Raw genomic sequence first — 18291 nt, forward strand, 5'->3', positions numbered from 1 at the left:
GCCATCCTGTCCACAAACCTCGGTGGAATTTGGAGTTTGAGTGCTGAGACAGGCAGCGACCGGGCCTCATAAAGGCCCTCTGTGAAGGGCGAGGGGTCGAGTTAGCTTAGAAACCTGTCTGTCTGTCTCTCTCTCTCTCTCTCTCTCTCTCTCTCTTCCTCTCAGTCTTTTCCTCACTCTCTCCATCTTACCCTGAGGGCCAACATCTTGTCCACGTCTCTCTCTCTCTCTCTCTCTCTCTCTCTCTCTCTCTCTCTCTCTCTCTCTCTCTCTTCTTCTCTTCCCTTGCTCTCCGTTTCTCTGCCCCGGCCTGGAGGACTCTCTTTACAACTCTACTTCTTTTTCACATCGTCTATCTCAGGCCTGCTGACATGTTTGGCTACACCTGTTATAAGCGTGCTATAAAATTCCTCCACTGACAGATGATTTATTCCTACACCTAATGTCTGCAGTGCCATTTTATTAAGCGGTAATTAACAAAAGCTAATCTTATTAGCACTTCCCACTAGGGATTCACATTTATGAACTTAACCAACATTATGAACAGCAGCTATCTGGGTCACGGCAGTGGATGTTAGATATGCAATTATGCAGTGAAAATCAAACATACTAATTTGATATTCAAGTAGAAAAGTCCCTCTTGTATGTGCACTCTATTCGTGTTTGTTGCACGTTTCTGCCTTTAAAGCCTTTTTTGTGCGATTGGGAAAAATAATTGTATCAAAAAAATACAGAAATTCAAATCTGGCCTTAACAATGTTTTAATGGAAAAGAAGCAACCCCAAATCCCTTCACCTGTAAACTGGTATTACACACTCACAACATACAGTAAGGTTAAATAACTGCCAGAAATTGCTGAAATAATCATGAAAAAGGCAAGAACCCAACTCACTGCACATTTTTCTGATACGTTTAGAGACAAAACAACAGAATAAATCCAGGCAGTCTGTTTGAGGCTAATTGTTAAAGGGTTTAACACATTTAAACCAAAAATTCCTACAAATTGAAATTAGATTTCATAGAAGTACATAGTAGTTATAAGTGTTTAGCACCGGCAATTGATGAAAACATTCCCATGGTTCCTTATCAGATCAACTGTGACGTCTGACCTTTGACACACCACAGGCGAGCTCTGATTTGAGCCAAGATGGCTGCTCCCTGGAACAGTGAGCCTCTGGCTACAGAGAGGCAAGAGGCCCCCATATTTCGATTCTTCCAGCTGTCCGCACCTCTGTAATGAAACCACTGACCTTACTGATGTGACACAATGTCAAGCCATGTCTGTGTATAACCATATAGGCCGATTATGATTAAATTCAAAGCTTCAATTCTAACAGCTGTGCTTTTGTACTTAGTATTGGTACTGTAGTGGTACAGTATATTGAAGAAGGTCAATTTCTGCATGATCATTCCTCTTTCACCTTAGAACTTTACATGTTACATGGGACAAATTATGTCCTGTACTGCATCTAGAAACCTAAATCTTTGAATGGACGTTCCCCCTTTGACTTCACTTCTCTCTGTCCCTGTCAAGGTGGACGACAGTATGAGGATGCTTGTGCGGCTCGTGTTGGGACTCGTCGTCCTTAAAGCGGTGGTGGCCGGCCCCAGATTTTCCCGACAGGTGGACTTGGATACATACGACAGTTCCAACTATGATGTGGATCTAGACAATTTAAATTTGGAGAACCAGGATATCTATGAATATGAAGACGGGCTGACGATTGATGATCCTCAGGTAAGAAACTATCTCGGTCGAGAGAAAATGTTTATTATTATATAAATATATAAATATATTCTATTATTATTATTATTATTATTATTATTATTATTATTATTATTATTATTATCATCTTTCTTATGTTTGGTCACTTTTAATTGGCAGTTCAAGGAAATGAGTTGGATCATAGCTTTGCTTATGCATATCTTACACTGCATAATGTCTTTCCCAGAAGTTACTATTTTCTTCCAATTATACAAATCGCAGCCATGACGGTGTAATATTGGCGAATGGGCTGGTTTTGGCCCGAGGTCACCAGGTTCATGAAGCACACAGGCCTCCTGCTGATACCAGCAGTTTGTCCAGTGAGATAATAAACATTCTGTTCTCCAGCTTTTTGCATTAATGTTGCCAAAATATTTAACATTTATTCCTTGGCCAGTAACCATTTAGCTGACATGCAATAGAGCCTCCACAGGCTTACTTCTTCTGCATCTGGAGTTTTTTTCATATGTGGAATCAAACAATATTTATGCCTAAATGATAGATTTATGATGCATATATATATATATTCCTGGAAAAGCGGAGTAAGGATGAACCAAACATTTTTGATTTATTTAGTTGTTTTGTCTTTGCATGATTTCATTATATCACTATATAAAATTCTCTTTTTTAAAGATTATTTTCTTGCCTTTTCATTTGACAGACGACAGTGTAGAAATGGGAGAGAGATAGAGAGGGGTATGAGATTCAACAAAGGTCCTGAGGCCCAAATGGAACCTGGGATGTTGCGGTTCTCTGTAACCACTCGGCTACCGAGGTGCTCCCACAGTATATATTTCTATCAGTCACAGGTAAAGAGCATTATCTGCCCTCTGCGACTTACTCATTTTCTCAAAAATACAGTACCGTGGCAGAGGGGGTTTACGAGCTGTATGATGGAGTCCAGAAGTTCCCTTTAAATCAGCTTGAGTTGAGTGTGATGTGGCAAGACTACAGGGCATGCTGGGATGGCAAGCTTTAGCCAAACTCCATGGTCCCGTTTATACCTCTTTGTTGCACGAAAATAAGGCCAAGGTATGTCAAGATGGCAGAATTTCAACAGGCTTCTTCAGAGCCAGTGATTTAATGTAGACCTGATGTGGATTGCACTCACACCACTGCTCGTATCTTAAACCAATCCAACAATCCAATGCATTTAGCAGATATGACAAGATGTTGCAGAAAAAAGAAAAAAAAAAAAATATATATATATATATATATATATAGGTGAATAATTTGCATCCACCATTGCAAAAAGGTACAACATCCTTCTGCCTATATTTAAGATGATTCTGTTGTGCAAAGTTTTACAGCTGAGTGTTTCACATGGCAGTGTTCAATGTGTGAAAGTTGTAATCTGTTGCAGGGGAATGGTTTTGATAATGGCTCTCTGTTTAACAAGCCTGGATATGACACAGCACATTGTGTAAAATGTGTGGGAGTCTGGGGGAGCAGGAAGAGGAGAAAACTTCCCCATCTAGTCATTCACTCTGAATAAACACTAAGTTTTCACTCTTGATCTTAGCTGGTTGAGAAAAAGCATATTGCAAGGATCTGTCATGTTGTTTTGTTTTGCACAGTTTAAAGTTGAGAGTGCAGCTCCTCAGATAGACTGGTTGCTCAAGAAGAGTTGAATGGATTTTATTCACATGCACACATCAGATGTCAGGGGAGAAATGAAGCGATGGTGACCTCCGTGTCTCTGGAATGCTGACTCTTTACTTTCCACATCCAGCTCTCTGTTTGTATTTCTCTTCTTCCTCCCCCGGGCTTGTCTCTTTTGAGAGCAGTAAAGGCTCATCTACGGAAGATATCCAAGCAAATCATCTTCAGTCTGCTGCATTCTAAACGCTTTAATCGCCGAGGTTTAGATTTAATGAGGCGACTTCTTATCGTTTCACCAAGACATTCAGTCGGTCCTCTTGGACCAGACTTTATTACCTCAGTTATTAAGATGAATTCTGTTGGTGCTGCTGGTTGTAGTGGGTTGTATTACTGTCGGACTGAAATTGGACACCTGTAGTTCTACATTTGCTCCACTTGGAAAACAACTAAATAAATACAATGTACATGTTTAGCCCTTATCCAGTCATTAATATCATCATCTTATCTGTTTATAATGATAAACTTACTTGAACATAAAGGGAATGTTGACCCTGCTTTGGCCCTGCCAGGAGTTATATGAGAAGATGAATTCCACTCTCACTTCTGTGAATTAATAAAAAGCTACAGTTGGTTTTGGTTAGCAAAGACTGGAATCAGGGGGGAAGCAGCTAGCCGTACTCACTGTTCAATTGTTTAATCATTTTTTTATGTGGGAAACTTTTATGCTGCCGTCTTGGCCAGGACTCCTATGGAAAAGAGATTTCAAATTTCAGTTGGACTATCCTGGATACATAAAGGTTCAATTAAGAAAATTAGAAATTAAAAACTGCTACCAACAATCATATTTACTGAACAGACTTGAGTGTCATCAATCTCCTCATGGAACTTTGCAAGAAAGCAATTCAGCATATTTCTCAAAATGTTGAACTTTTCCTTTAGGATACAAAATGCAGAGTTATTGTTGGCATTCACTCTGGACAGGAGAGCTTCATAAATGTGACTAAAAATGTAACACGTGGCTTTCCAGTGGACTCAGGACTTCATAAGAATTAACTTGATATTGTCCATGCTGTGCAGTATCTTCACAGTGATCATTCTGTCCTTTTGTTTGTTGTAAAGGAAGCAGCTGGTGAACCAGTGTGAGGAAAAAAAGAAGGCTTAAACTTTACATTTAGTGCTGAATGCACCTACTCATTGATACACTACACACTACGACTGCAACATAACATTTGGCATCAGCTTGATGCTCACATTTATGCCCTTTGCATTCTGTATTCCCATGCTGCTTCCAGAGAGGGTCACTTTTCAGTATTTTTAGTTGCCAGCCTTTTCGCCTCTTCTTTCCCCCTCGGGTGGATATGTTTGCTTTGGGGAAAAGGGGGGAAATGAAGGGGAGAGCTGCAGCGAGCAAACTCTGCACAACACTTTTCAAAGGCCTACCTTGTTGTATCCCAAACTGTGTCTCTGCCAAGCTTTAAAATTTGACTGGGCATCTTTTCATCGCTGCATTTAAAGTCTCAGCATGACTTTCACGCAAACTCATATTTATTGTTACCGATCACTTAATGGCTGCACGTTATTTGACTTGATTTATTGTAATGATGCATGATTTTTGATAGCTCTAGGCTTACTGTGGTCACAAGTAGCTGAAAAGACTAAAATATGGATTTTTGCAGCTACCATGTGTGTCTTGGTTCCACAAGGACCATTCCCTTTTCTGAGGGTTGAGTCAGCCTGGTTGGGCGTGAGAGAGTGTCAGGTATTACCTGCGGCGGTGTGTGGGGGCTCATTGCCCTCGCCTGGAGAACGACAGAACTGCAGGTTTGATCAAACTTCAAAGTGCAACTGCAGTGACTGTGACTGCAATTATAACGACGGATAGATATACCATGAAGCTTTTAATGAGGAAACCACAAAGGACTGTAATTCTTAAATATTGGTCGGTTTGGCAGAGCTGTCTTTTCATTCGTTTCCCCACATACAACGTAAATGCTGCTTAGCCTTGGTTTATAAAGTAATTTTATATTTTGACACAGTTTTGCAACCTCTGCAGTTTGTCTAGTACTTAAGTTTACCCTAAACTGATTACAACCAGTTAAAGGTAAAATATATATTGCTTTTTTACATGATATGATTCAAGAACTTTTCAATGAAGAATTTAAAAAATTGTCATGTCTGAAGTTGTAGTTTGATTTAAAAAAAACAACCATTTCCTGATTTCACCAAAAAAAGGGATTTGTAAACATCCCTCCATTACTGATCAGTTCAAGTAGATAAAAACTATAACTTCACACTGAATCCGTATAAAGTTAGAAAAGAAAGTGTTTTTGCCTTGTGGCAAATTAGATGACATGATATCTGTCAATGTTATTTTGTATATCTGTTGATATTGAAAACACATTTCATTTACAAATGTATATTCAGATAGTGCTAATGGTTGATGGGAAGTGAAATTAGGTTAATCACTGTTATAAAATGTCTACTACAGTCTGTCCAGGAAGGTGCATGTGACTGGTGATTGGAGACTTAAATCAGTACACTTTGCTTCCATCTAGTGGTTCCATCATGGTTCTTTGTTTTGGTCTTTGGTACAGTGATATAGAAATTGAACTGTGTTACCTCAGATCATATCGTCTCAGATCTGCAGACTTCTCCTGTTGTTAGTTAGGAAGAACTGACTTGCATGCCTTGTATCCATCAATCCGTCCTCCATTTTCTGAATCCATTTGTACTCCAACTACAATTCTTTTTTAAATTAGTACCTAAAAGGTATTGGCCTGTAAAATAAAAATGCTTAATAAATGTAGCTATAATAGATGAAAGTTGTATAATGGATAGGATCAATACTTTTGCTGATTAAGGACTAAATAGCAAATAGGATATCAAGAGACATTTTTGATGCTATGGTATGAATAGAGCAGAGGTTTTAAATGTTGTGAGTGTCCTCACACAATTAATGATACTGTTTAAATGATGGTTGGTTATAGATTTTGACAAATTGACAGATACAAAAGATTTTGATTTTCCACATTTACATCCAACAAAATACATTAAACGCCCTGACTGTCTAATAAAATATGGTCCTTCCTGGATTATGTGTTGCAGAAGTCTAACTACACAAAAAGATGCCCATTTTCATTGAGATGTCATAATTGCATTTATTACTATTTTACAGTATTAATGTGCGCATGCATATAGAGTAGATGAGTTCAAATTTAATAAGGGAGCACCTTTTTTCTTACAATTCTCTTGAAAACAGTGGACATTTGAATGGCCAGGCTGTGTCATCTGCTCAGAATTATGCTTCATTGTACAGCTGATCTCCATTATCACCATTACTGCATTAGCCTCCAGCTTTCAGTTTATTCATTTGCTAAGGTGGCATCTTTACCAAACACTGAAATGTGCAGGTTAACTATTTTATTTTTGGAATCGAGCAAAATGTCTTGGCCTGTATTTTCCCTGAATACAATAATATCAGGACGAAATTAGCTTACTTATAAAAAAAATGAAAAGTATTATAAAAAATAAAGAAATGGATGCAGGAGTTTCAGTTTATATACGACTTAGAAAAACATTGATGCTCGATCTGAAGTTAAATTATCTTTATACATTTTTGACTCATTGCTGCTGTCTTTCCCTCAGATAGAGATTGGAACACTGGCTCCACCTGACTATGACTACCCTGTACCCAAGGCCTCGGAGGAAGTAGATGAGGGGGAGGAAGAGGAGGAAGAGATGCCCCTAACACCCCAGCTCACCCATCAGGGTTCAGGGGGATCTGGGGTCCTCATGGGCCCGGACACACAGAAAGGTCTGAAAAAGCACACACCCGTTAACTTTGAGTCGTTTAAGGTCACTGGGTTTAAATGAGGGCCTTGATCCTCCTGCTGCCGATGGAAAGCAGTGTCTCAACATGCAAAAAACTCCAAGACAAAGATAGACTAATCTACTTCCTAAACTTGTCGTCTGCATCTTCAACAATCATCTTTTCCATGTGCATGTCTTCCATTTAACTAGCTGTTAATGGTTAAATGTGTACTTTTCAATGACTTTGTCCATTTGTCACCATTTGTCTACTTAACCTGATCATCATTGTGAGGTGATTATTGATCCATTTCATCTGTCTGTTTATTAATACCTAATCTTGTCTCTAACAAGAGGTGGAGCTGCGTCTGACGCCCATTGACATCCTTCATGTGCCTGGGGATTTTGGGGGCTCCGTAGGGTCTGGGGCCTCAGGAGCTTCTGGGGCTTCTGGGGCTTCTGGGTCGGGAGGATCCGGAGGCTCTGGGGGTTCTGGTGATATAATCCTGATCTCCGGAGACTCTGAGGAGCTCCACAGCTCAGGGGGATCTGGGGAATTCTTGGTATCTGGGGATCTCCTGATATCTGGGGATCTCCTGATATCTGGGGATCTCCTGATATCTGGGGATCTCTCAGGATCCGGGGATATTTCTGGCTCTGGGATTTCCATTGAATTCCCCCTGGGCTCTGGAGGGTCTGGGGACCAGTATGGTTCTGGGTCCTCTGGAGATCTCTTAATCTCAGGGGCCTCCGAAAGCTCTGGGGATTCTGGGGACTCTGGTGAGTCTGGTGACTCAGGGATAACGTTGTTATCTGGAGGTTAGTACAGATGACAACTCTGCTGTATTTCTTTATGTGTCTTACTCTGTGTTGATTGTTGGGTTTGTGGTAATTGTCTCAAATTCCATTTAACTTAAATGTAGTTAAATGTTGATTTTTCTCATAATCTTGCTTATTTGTTGTACTCTGTGCCATTGTTTTTGTCTTACTCATAATCAATCATTCTCCTAACTCCTGTGTGTGAACGGGTTGATTGATTGTCCATCTCACCCTCCACCCTTCCTAATCTCGTGTCTCCTAACCCCGACCCTTGGCTCTAACAAGAGGAGGAGCTCATTCCCGAGACTATCCCTAGCGAGGCGTCAGGCGCTTCAGGGGAGTTCTCAGGTGCTTCAGGAACCTCAGGGGCCTCTGGGGATCTCGGAGCCTCTAGAGACTTAGAGTTCTCTGGATCCTCTGGGACTTCTGGTGTCTCTGGCTCTGGAGACACAGAGGAACCTGAGGTAGCTCTGACCCCTGACACTGATAAAGGTCAGTATCTAATCTAGACTTGTGGGTAAAAAACTGAAGTTAAAATCTCATACACCAAAACATAAAACATAAAACAAAAACAAGGTTCCAGGTCCGATGCTGGGCCAGGCACCCAATTCATCTTTTTATCAACTTCTACCTGTTAATCAGTTTTTTCCACTTCCTCTGACTTTGAATTAGCTTTGCAAACTTTTTTTTTTTTTTTTATTTGTTCACCTTCATCAAAATCACTGATTACTTGGTTGTAGACCAGCTGCTTTAAAAGTATCTTCTGGAGTTTTTGACCACTAGTAGTGCTATGGAGCATTGGTTTAAAGTGTTGGTCCCAGTTTGTTAGTATCATGCACAAGAAGGAAGAAACTAATAGTTTAGTAGTCAGCCTTCAATGCATTCAAGTTGACACTTGCATTACAGCAACAAAAGAAATCCCCCCCCCCCAGCCCGAAAAGCATTTCCCCCACAGCAGATATTTGCTAACAAGCAAATTTGTGACGACTGAGCATATCACGTCATGCCATTAACCTCAAAAAAACACTTCCATTTAACTTCCATTCATCAGTTAAATGCTATAAACACTTGGTTAACACTGCTAATATACTTTGTGTTACTTATCACTGCGGCAAACAGTGGCTTGCTGTTTTTGTCAGAACCGGCCCATGCTGATCTAACCTGTTTATTTAACACCTAATCTTGTCTCTAACAAGAGGAGGAGCTGATTCCAGCTACACCAGAAACCCCTCAGGAGGGTACTGGCGGTGTAGAAGGCTCAGTGAGCTCTGGTGAACCTGACGAGCCTGAAGAGCCTGTGATTGACAGGAAAGGTCAGTATGTAACAACACAGGCATTGAATTCAGTCAATGTGGGATAGAAATGTCAGTTTGGTTCCTGATTTGATTGACTCTGCCATTTGGATTACTAATGTCTGATTAACTACCAACCTTCCTGTGAAATACATACTACCTCCTGCTAATTTATTCCCTTCCTCCCCTCTTTACGTCCTTCTAATCCACATTGTCCAGGTATGCCCACTTGCCTGCTGTGCACGTGCCTCGGTGGTTCGGTCTACTGCGATGACTTGAAGCTGGATAGTGTTCCACCTCTTCCCAAAGACACCACTCACTTCTACGCCCGCTACAACAGAATCACCAAGATCAACAAGTCCGACTTCGCCTTCATGAGTATGTCTGCATTAAAAATATAGAAATATTAGATATATTCAGGACTGGATATGAAGTTGATGTTTTGGTGTGGTTTGTTCGCCTCCTTCCAGACAAGCTGAAGAAGATTGACCTGACCGCCAACGAGATAAAGTCCATCGAAGACACAGCATTTTTGGGTCTGCCTGAGCTGGAGGAGCTGGTGATTCGAGAAAACCATATCTCACAGCTGCCTGCTCTCCCAGAGACCATGAGCCTGATTGATGCCAGCCATAACCACATTGGCAGCAAGGGTATTCACAGAGAGGCGTTCAAAGTAAGTACACCTTACTTATAATTTCTGTCACTCACTTCTGTCACGCCCACTCAATAAAGGACGATATATTGCTCAATACTAGCTTGTTCGTATATTTTAACGCGGATACCTTTGCACTGTCTTGCAGTGCTTGAATTGTTCACAAAACATATTTATATATAAATATAATAATGTAAAAATGTTGGTCATAGTTATGCAAACAAGCTCTTACTCGCATCAGCTGTGACCATGTACATGCATTCACACACACACACACACACACACACACACACACACACACACACACATCCACCATTTTAATTTTGTTTTGTCATGTTTTTCCTTGAGATGGGCTAAAACTGCATATCCTTGTGCAATCCTGTGTTGCATAATGACAATTACTTACCTTTGAATCACATGACTACTTGAAAATGAAAAAGGAACTCTGCTGGGATCAACTATGCCCCCAACAATTGTCTACAACAAACAGTTCATGAATTTGGCAATGACACGTGAAACCATTTGGAAGTTATGCCCCATTTTGTTACATGCCACTCTCACTGACACACCCCCTTTATACTATTTGACATAAACACAAACACACACCTTCAAACTTTCATCCACTTGACCTCCACCCCAAATTTCAGCCTCTATCATTAAAAACCTTGGCCGCCAAAGAGTGGTGAAATATTTTATTGACCGAACAGAGTGAGCTATAAAGCTGCTGGTGGCATCATAAAACTAGCATGGGCCGATGTACCACAATCTTATTACATCTTAGATATCAATACTTGCTTTAACCTGAGAAGTATAGTTTTGGTCGGGATCTTTTTACTGCATTGCACTCTTCTTTTTTACCTTTTTATAATTTCAGACTGCTTGTGATATCAGAATTCTGTCCACGACAAAATTGAAATGCTGAAATGGACAAATAGAGGACATGATCATCAAAACGGTTCATTTGCACAAGTGGTTGGAGATATGATATTGAGAGTATCTGTGTTGGAGCTGTCTCAGCTGAATGTAAGGATTGACTTTGCAGGGAGGACGATAAACGCTTGCTACTGAAGTAGTTTAGGGCATGCAGAAAAAGCTTCGAAAAAACAATGGTGTGAAGTCAATACTACCTTAAGATTTGTTGGGAAGTTTCTAAAAGCCTGAGCCAATAACGACTTATATCTTTTCTCCTTGTTTCCAGGATATGACGAGCCTGCAGTACCTGTATCTAACAGACAACCACATTGATTACATCCCCGTGCCTCTACCAGACAGCGTGCGGTCTCTACACCTACAGGTACATCTGCTTTGGCCTCATGTTTTATCATTCCCCACCGCCAGTTGACCGTGTTTACATGCACAGTATTATTCCACTATTACTCCAAATGTGACAATATTACAAATGTAATATGGGTCCAATTGAGACATGTGGAAATGCCGATATTAGTCTGGTTTTAGTAGCATTCTTTTGACACATAAACAGCATTCGGAATGACTTCTCAATTGGTGTTCTCACCAAAGTTTGCAACGGGCGGCCTCTAGCTTGTATAGTCCATTCTGTATGTGTCGGAGTCTGTTCACATGCATAGCTGTAAAATGATTAACTTGAAAAACAGAGTTTTGCCAAACTTGCAGAACGGCCACATGGGCACACCACTAGAGCAACATGAATGCAGCTGGAAAAGGAGGGAAATTAAAGTTGATTAAGGGGCTTAACTGAGGGATGTACGCATGTTCTGTTTGGGGCAGTATGTACCACTGCCTGTTAACAGGAATATTCATGTAATATTCATTTCATTAGCTATTTAAACTGCTTAGTAAGAATATTGTCTTTTTCAAAATAAGGTCAATATTTTATGCACGTAAATGCAGTGAAAGTATCTTTATAGTTGTAAATTTATATGTAAATATAATTATTGAGTCTGGAATTATAAATCACAGGTGCCGTTCATATATATATATATATGTATATATATATATATATATATATATATACATACATATATGTATATATATATACGTATATGTATATATATATATATATATATATATATACATATATATATACACATATATGTATATATACATATATGTATATATATATATATATATATATATATATATATATATATATATATACATATATGTATATATACATATATATATACATATATATATATATATATATATGTATATATATATATATATATATATACATATATGTATATACATATATATATATATACATATATGTATATACATATATATATATACATATATGTATATACATATATATATATACATATATGTATATACATATATATATATACATATATACTATATACATATATATATATACATATATATATATATATATATATATACATATATATATATATATATATGTATATACATATATGTATATATATATATATATATATATATATATATATATATATACATATATGTATATATATATATATATACATATATATATACATATATGTATATATATATATATATATATATATATATATATATATACAGTGGGTACGGAAAGTATTCAGACCCCTTTAAATTTTTCACCCTTTGTTTCATTGCAGCCATTTGCTAAAATCAAAAAGTTAATTTTTTTTTCGCATTAATGTACACTCAGCAACCCATCTTGACAGAAAAAAACAGAAATGTAGAAATTTTTGCAAATTTATTAAAAAAGAAAAACTGAAATATCACATGGTCATAAGTATTCAGACCCTTTGCTCAGTATTGAGTAGAAGCACCCTTTTGAGCTAGTACAGCCATGAGTCTTCTTGGGAATGATGCAACAAGTTTCTCACACCTGGATTTGGGGATCCTCTGCCATTCTTCCTTGCAGATCCTCTCCAGTTCTGTCAGGTTGGATGGTGAACGTTGGTGGACAGCCATTTTCAGGTCTCTCCAGAGATGCTCAATTGGGTTTAGGTCAGGGCTCTGGCTGGGCCAGTCAAGAATGGTCACAGACTTGTTCCAAGCCACTCCTTTGTTATTTTAGCTGTGTGCTTCGGGTCATTGTCTTGTTGGAAGGTGAACCTTCGGCCCAGTCTGAGGTCCTGAGCACTCTGGAGGTTTTCTTCCAGGATATCTCTGTACTTGGCCGCATTCATCTTTCCTTCAATTGCAACCAGTCGTCCTGTCCCTGCAGCTGAAAAACACCCCCATAGCATGATGCTGCCACCACCATGTTTCACTGTTGGGATTGTATTGGGCAGGTGATGAGCAGTGCCTGGTTTTCTCCACACATACCGCTTAGAATTAACGCCAAAAGTTCAATCTTGGTCTCATCAGACCAGAGAATCTTATTTCTCATAGTTTGGGAGTCCTCCATGTGTTTTTTGGCAAACTCTATGCGGGCTTTCATATGTCTTGCACTGAGGAGAGGCTTCCGTATTGCCATAAAGCCCCGACTGGTGGAGGGCTGCAGTGATAGTTGACTTTGTGGAACTTTCTCCCATCTCCCTACTGCATCTCTGGAGCTCAGCCACAGTGATCTTTGGGTTCTTCTTTACCTCTCTCACCAAGGCTCTTCTCCCACGATTGCTCAGTTTGGCTGGACGGCCAGGTCTAGGAAGAGTTCTGGTCATCCCATACTTCTTCCATTTAAGGATTATGGAGGCCACTGTGCTCTTAGGAACCTTGAGTGCTGCAGAAATTCTTTTGTAACCTTGGCCAGATCTGTGCCTTGCCACAATTCTGTCTCTGAGCTCCTTGGGCAGTTCCTTCGACCTCATGATTCTCATTTGTTCTGACATGCACTGTGAGCTGTAAGGTCTTATATAGACAGGTGTGTGCCTTTCCTAATCAAGTCCAATCAGTTTAATTAAACACAGCTGGACTCCAATGAAGGAGTAGAACCATCTCAAGGAGGATCAGAAGAAATGGACAGCATGTGAGTTAAATATGAGTGTCACAGCAAAGGGTCTGAATACTTATGACCATGTGATATTTCAGTTTTTCTTTTTTAATAAATTTGCAAACATTTCTACATTTCAGTTTTTTTCTGTCAAGATGGGTTGCTGAGTGTACATTAATGCGAAAAAAAATGAACTTTTTCGATTTTAGCAAATGGCTGCAATGAAACAAAGAGTGAAAAATTTAAAGGGGTCTGAATACTTTCCGTACCCACTGTATGTGACCTCACTGAGTGAACCAGTTCCAAAATGGAGGGCAAAGACATGATAACTATGTGACTACCTAAAAAAAGAAATCTGATTTATTGCCACAATTTGCGGATGCTCCCTACAGGCTCCATTCTAATCTATTATGATCCTGTTTCTCCATTAGCAGGTCTGGTCTGCATGGAGATGATAACTCATTATGTATCCTCCTCTATCTATTTTTGCAGCGTAACAATATTCAAATGATGCACGAGGACACGTTCTGCAACCTGAAAGATTTCAACTACATCAGGAACGCACTGGAGGACATCCGTCTGGACGGCAACCCCATCAACCTCAGCAGGACCCCGCAGGCCTACGTCTGCCTGCCCCGCATACCCATCGGGGATGTCATTTAACCACGCAGATGCAAACCTACACTCTTGCACACTGACTCCAACGAACACAACCACATGCACACATCTTTGTACATATTGACACACGTAGACATGCAATACCATTTATCACTCCTCAATTAATTAAAGTTACAAACTGCCATGCATGCTGCTGACTTATGGATCAGTAAAAGTCTGTGTGGAAATGTATTTTACATAAACATCTGCAAACACACAAGTTAAGAGTCACTCTAACTCATCCATCTATCAAAATGCATGCACACACATACAAACACACACACACACACACACACACACACACACACACACACACACACACACACACACACACACACACACACACACACACACACACACACAAGAACTTTTTCAAAAGCCAAACTGTTCCGCAACTTGATTAAGAGAAAACAAAAAGGTGGCATTCGGAGAAATCAGTTTATTATAAATCCTCAAATGGCATGTATGTGTCTGTTAAGTGTCTGTTCATGACTGGCAAAAGAAATAAAATACAACCTGTAATATTGTTTAAATGTTTGTTTTTGTAAAAATAATAATATTAATATTATTGACAAATCTTAACACGTTTGGAAATGTATACTAGCATAAACTTATTGAAGCTGGAGCTTAATGGAAGGTAAATTGATTATCTAATGCAATAAAAGACGCATTTAAACACAATCATTTGTTGTAAAGTCTGTACTGTAATATAAAAATATATATTCTGAAAAACATTTTTTACATGAACTGCAATATTTGGTAAACAACATTTCAAAAAGTGATGTTTTCACCGTGCACAATAGCCAATACCAAAGACTCTAATGTCTAGAGTTCGCCAAATAAAGACTATTGTTTGATTTGGGACGGGGGGGTTGTTGATTTTGATTGTGGATGGGGTTAAGAATAATGCTAATGGCTTGCTATTGTGTGCTCTGTATGGAATAACCACAAGTGAATAAAGTTGTTGTGAAGACCTCTCCAAACTAGGAGTGGCTCAAAGTTTTCATTGACGCCTTGTGGGTGACGTATGTGCATGTTAAACTGATGCAGCCAAGGTGGGAAAACTGCTCAAAAATCAGTTTTTTCAAAAATGTTCTATAAGTTTTTCAAACAAGTTGAGGAACTCCTCCTTCTTTCCCGAGTCTTTCGCTTTGCCGCCGTCCTCTGTGACCTCCTCAGTCCTCTCTTTGTTTGCAGAAAGTCCGTCCAGCCTGGCTCTCTCTCTCTCCAGAGCCAGCCGGTCCCTGCTCACTGCATCTCTGCCCCTCTCCACCAGCGCCCTCTCCCTCTCCACCACCACCTTTTCTCTCTCCAGCGAGGCTCTGTCTCGGTCCAGAGCGGCGACCTCCCTGTCCAGCGCCGCTCTCTCCCTCTGCAGCACCTGCCGCTCCCTTTCCACCACCTGCTTCTCCCTTTCCACCACCTGTTTCTCCCTCCCCATCACCCGTTTCTCCCTCTCCATCACCTGCCTTTCGCCGTCCAGCATGTCCCTGCCGTGCGCCAACTCTTGCATGGCGTGATCTATCTCCTGGCTTCCCTCCCGCACCGCCTCCTCATCTTCATCTCCGTTGAGGGAAACCTCGATCTCTGGTCCGCCTGCTAACGAAGCCGTAGGGGAGTTTATCTCCATGGAAACCTTCCTCCTCTTGGGTTTGGAGATGGGTGGGAAATCGCGGTTGGTGGGGAAAGCCTTGAGGATGGTGGCGTTTCCTTCCAGCCGACCCTCCATGGCGTCGTCCATCAGATTGAAATACGGCCACGCGTCGGGGAACACTTTCATTCCATCTGACGGGTTCTTTAGCCCCTGAGGAAGAAGAGAGAGGGCGATGAATTGTACAAATACTTCATAAATCTAAGTGGTTTTGTTTATGTTTGGGTTTTTTTTTTAAACTGTACCTTGTATCTCTTCTTCAAGTTCTCCCACTTTTTGGATGCTTGACTGTGGGTCATCTTGTGTTGCAAGCCCATATGTTTCAGGATGGCTCTGAAATAATAACCATCTTAATAGCACACAAAAACATCTAAGCTGAAATAAACAGTTGATATATATCGACTATCAATTCAAAGAAAGTCTACTTTGATGACGATCTATTCATCATCAGTCATCGACATAGAGTAGATCTATGCATCTACATATTTAGACCTTTTTTCAATTTGCACACAGTAACGTATCGTTGTCATACCTCCACGCCCACATGGAGGTGTTTCTCCTTCCAGAGAAGAGGTAATTATTTGAAACCCTCAGCTTCACAAAGTCTTCCACTTCACTGACACTCACTAAGAGAGAGAGAGAGAGAGAGAGAGAGAGAGAAAAAAGAAATGAGTTAGAAATGAGTGAATGGGCTGCTGAAAAATGTAGATAATAGTCCACAATTCTCAACTGGAATGAAACATCAGCACATAAAGAAAATAACTTGTTAAACACTTATTATTATACTGTCACTAGTGCATTTCTGCATAATATGACTTAAAAAAATGATGACCTGCTCATCCTTTTTAGGTGTACTTTATAGTAGGTGTCTGATATAAATCAACAATTACTGTTAGTTTGGTTTGCTCATTTAGACACTATTACACAACAAAAACAACCAATGGAGGTCAGCTATAATCTCCCTTTACTGTGGGATGAAATGCATGCTTATTGGGAACTTCCATGTCATTTCCTGCAGCCTGTACTTACTTTTATATGTGAACTCCACGTGGCTGTGTTTATCATAAGTGGTGCTCGTGTATGCGTGGTCGTTGATGTCCATGTCTTCTTATTTTTTCCGTTCTTCGTTTTGGCCTAAGTGCCCTTCGTAAGAAACAGACTACTCGTTCTTCCTTCGGAGGGTCCCTATCTTCTTCTTCGCTTGATTTAAACTGAGTACTTCCTTCCTCGTGACGTGTAAACTGTGAGGCGCCAATGGAACAATCAGCTCACTATCGCCACCTAGTGCTGCGGAGGTTTAGCGCACTGCAAAAACAGTATTCCACAGTATGTACACCTTCTCATTCAACTACTTTGAAGAATCTAAAATATAAAACATCATATTTGTTGAGCATTTGTTTGTTTACCACATAATTCTATATGTGTTCCTTCATAGTTTGGATGTCTTCTATATTAATCTACAATGTAGAAAAAAATAAAAATAAAAATAAAGAAAAACCATTTAATGAGAAGGTGTGTCTTTTGACTGGTACTGTAGATTATAACATAAAGTATGTTGCTCTATTCATACTTTATTTAAGTTATATATATATATATATATATATATATATATATATATATATATATATATATATATATATATATATATATACAGTCAAAGGTTTGGACACACCTTCTCATTCAACTACTTTGAAGAATCTAAAATATAAAACATATTCTGGTTTGTTGAGCATTTGTTTGTTTACCACATAATTCCATATGTGTTCCTTCATAGTTTGGATGTCTTCAATATTAATCTACAATATAGAAAAAAAGAAAAAGAAAAAGAAAAATAAAGAAAAATCATTGAATGAGAAGGTGTGTCCAAACTTTTGACTGGTACTGTATATAAAGCGAACTTTGTTATTACATTACTTTTACAATATCCCACAACGTTTTGCACTCAATTGCTCACAGTTTACAGTAACACATTGGACTTTACATAGACTTTGTATGTTGTTGTCTATTTGAATACATGCATATCTTTATTTATTTTAACCTACAAAACCAAACACCTTTATTTATCTCTGTTTTATCTTTACAAGGATTCAAGGTTAATTTATTTATCATTTTACAACATGTGGTTTATCATCCTGTATACTGTTTATGGCACACATACTT

The 18291-nt window shown here is 39.3% G+C and overlaps 2 protein-coding genes across 2 annotated transcripts; one reads left to right on the top strand and one right to left on the bottom strand.

Annotated features, from left to right (window-relative positions):
• Nucleotides 1-1552: 1552 nt before the first annotated feature.
• epyc (epiphycan) lies at nt 1553-14486 on the top strand. The gene is made up of 9 exons (XM_054625067.1): nt 1553-1738; nt 7013-7181; nt 7529-7993; nt 8279-8485; nt 9190-9306; nt 9505-9663; nt 9756-9958; nt 11136-11231; nt 14316-14486. Exons 1-9 carry the CDS (start codon nt 1553-1555, stop codon nt 14484-14486), a joined length of 1773 nt encoding a protein of 590 aa, XP_054481042.1.
• A 457-nt stretch (nt 14487-14943) lies between these two features.
• On the bottom strand, nt 14944-17301 carry si:dkeyp-38g8.5 (uncharacterized protein LOC568385 homolog). Its single transcript, XM_054624907.1, has 4 exons — nt 17161-17301; nt 16664-16757; nt 16377-16464; nt 14944-16284 (listed from the first exon to the last, which is right to left on the bottom strand). Exons 1-4 carry the CDS (start codon nt 17231-17233, stop codon nt 15565-15567), a joined length of 975 nt encoding a protein of 324 aa, XP_054480882.1. The 5' UTR covers nt 17234-17301; the 3' UTR covers nt 14944-15564.
• Between the last annotated feature and the right edge of the window lie 990 nt (nt 17302-18291).

This window comes from Anoplopoma fimbria, chromosome 23 (assembly GCF_027596085.1).
Source record: "Anoplopoma fimbria isolate UVic2021 breed Golden Eagle Sablefish chromosome 23, Afim_UVic_2022, whole genome shotgun sequence".
NCBI lineage: Eukaryota > Metazoa > Chordata > Actinopteri > Perciformes > Anoplopomatidae > Anoplopoma > Anoplopoma fimbria.

Coding starts and splice junctions, on each gene's coding strand:
- epyc (XM_054625067.1), top strand. CDS start 1,553: ATGCTTGTGCGGCTCGTGTTGGGACTCGTCGTCCTTAAAGCGGTGGTG. Junction 1,739..7,012: donor TGACGATTGATGATCCTCAG/GTAAGAAACTAT, acceptor TCTTTCCCTCAG/ATAGAGATTGGAACACTGGC. Junction 11,232..14,315: donor TGCGGTCTCTACACCTACAG/GTACATCTGCTT, acceptor CTATTTTTGCAG/CGTAACAATATTCAAATGAT.
- si:dkeyp-38g8.5 (XM_054624907.1), bottom strand. CDS start 17,233: ATGGACATCAACGACCACGCATACACGAGCACCACTTATGATAAACAC. Junction 16,465..16,663: donor ACCTCCATGTGGGCGTGGAG/GTATGACAACGA, acceptor TTATTATTTCAG/AGCCATCCTGAAACATATGG. Junction 16,285..16,376: donor ACTTGAAGAAGAGATACAAG/GTACAGTTTAAA, acceptor CTTCTTCCTCAG/GGGCTAAAGAACCCGTCAGA.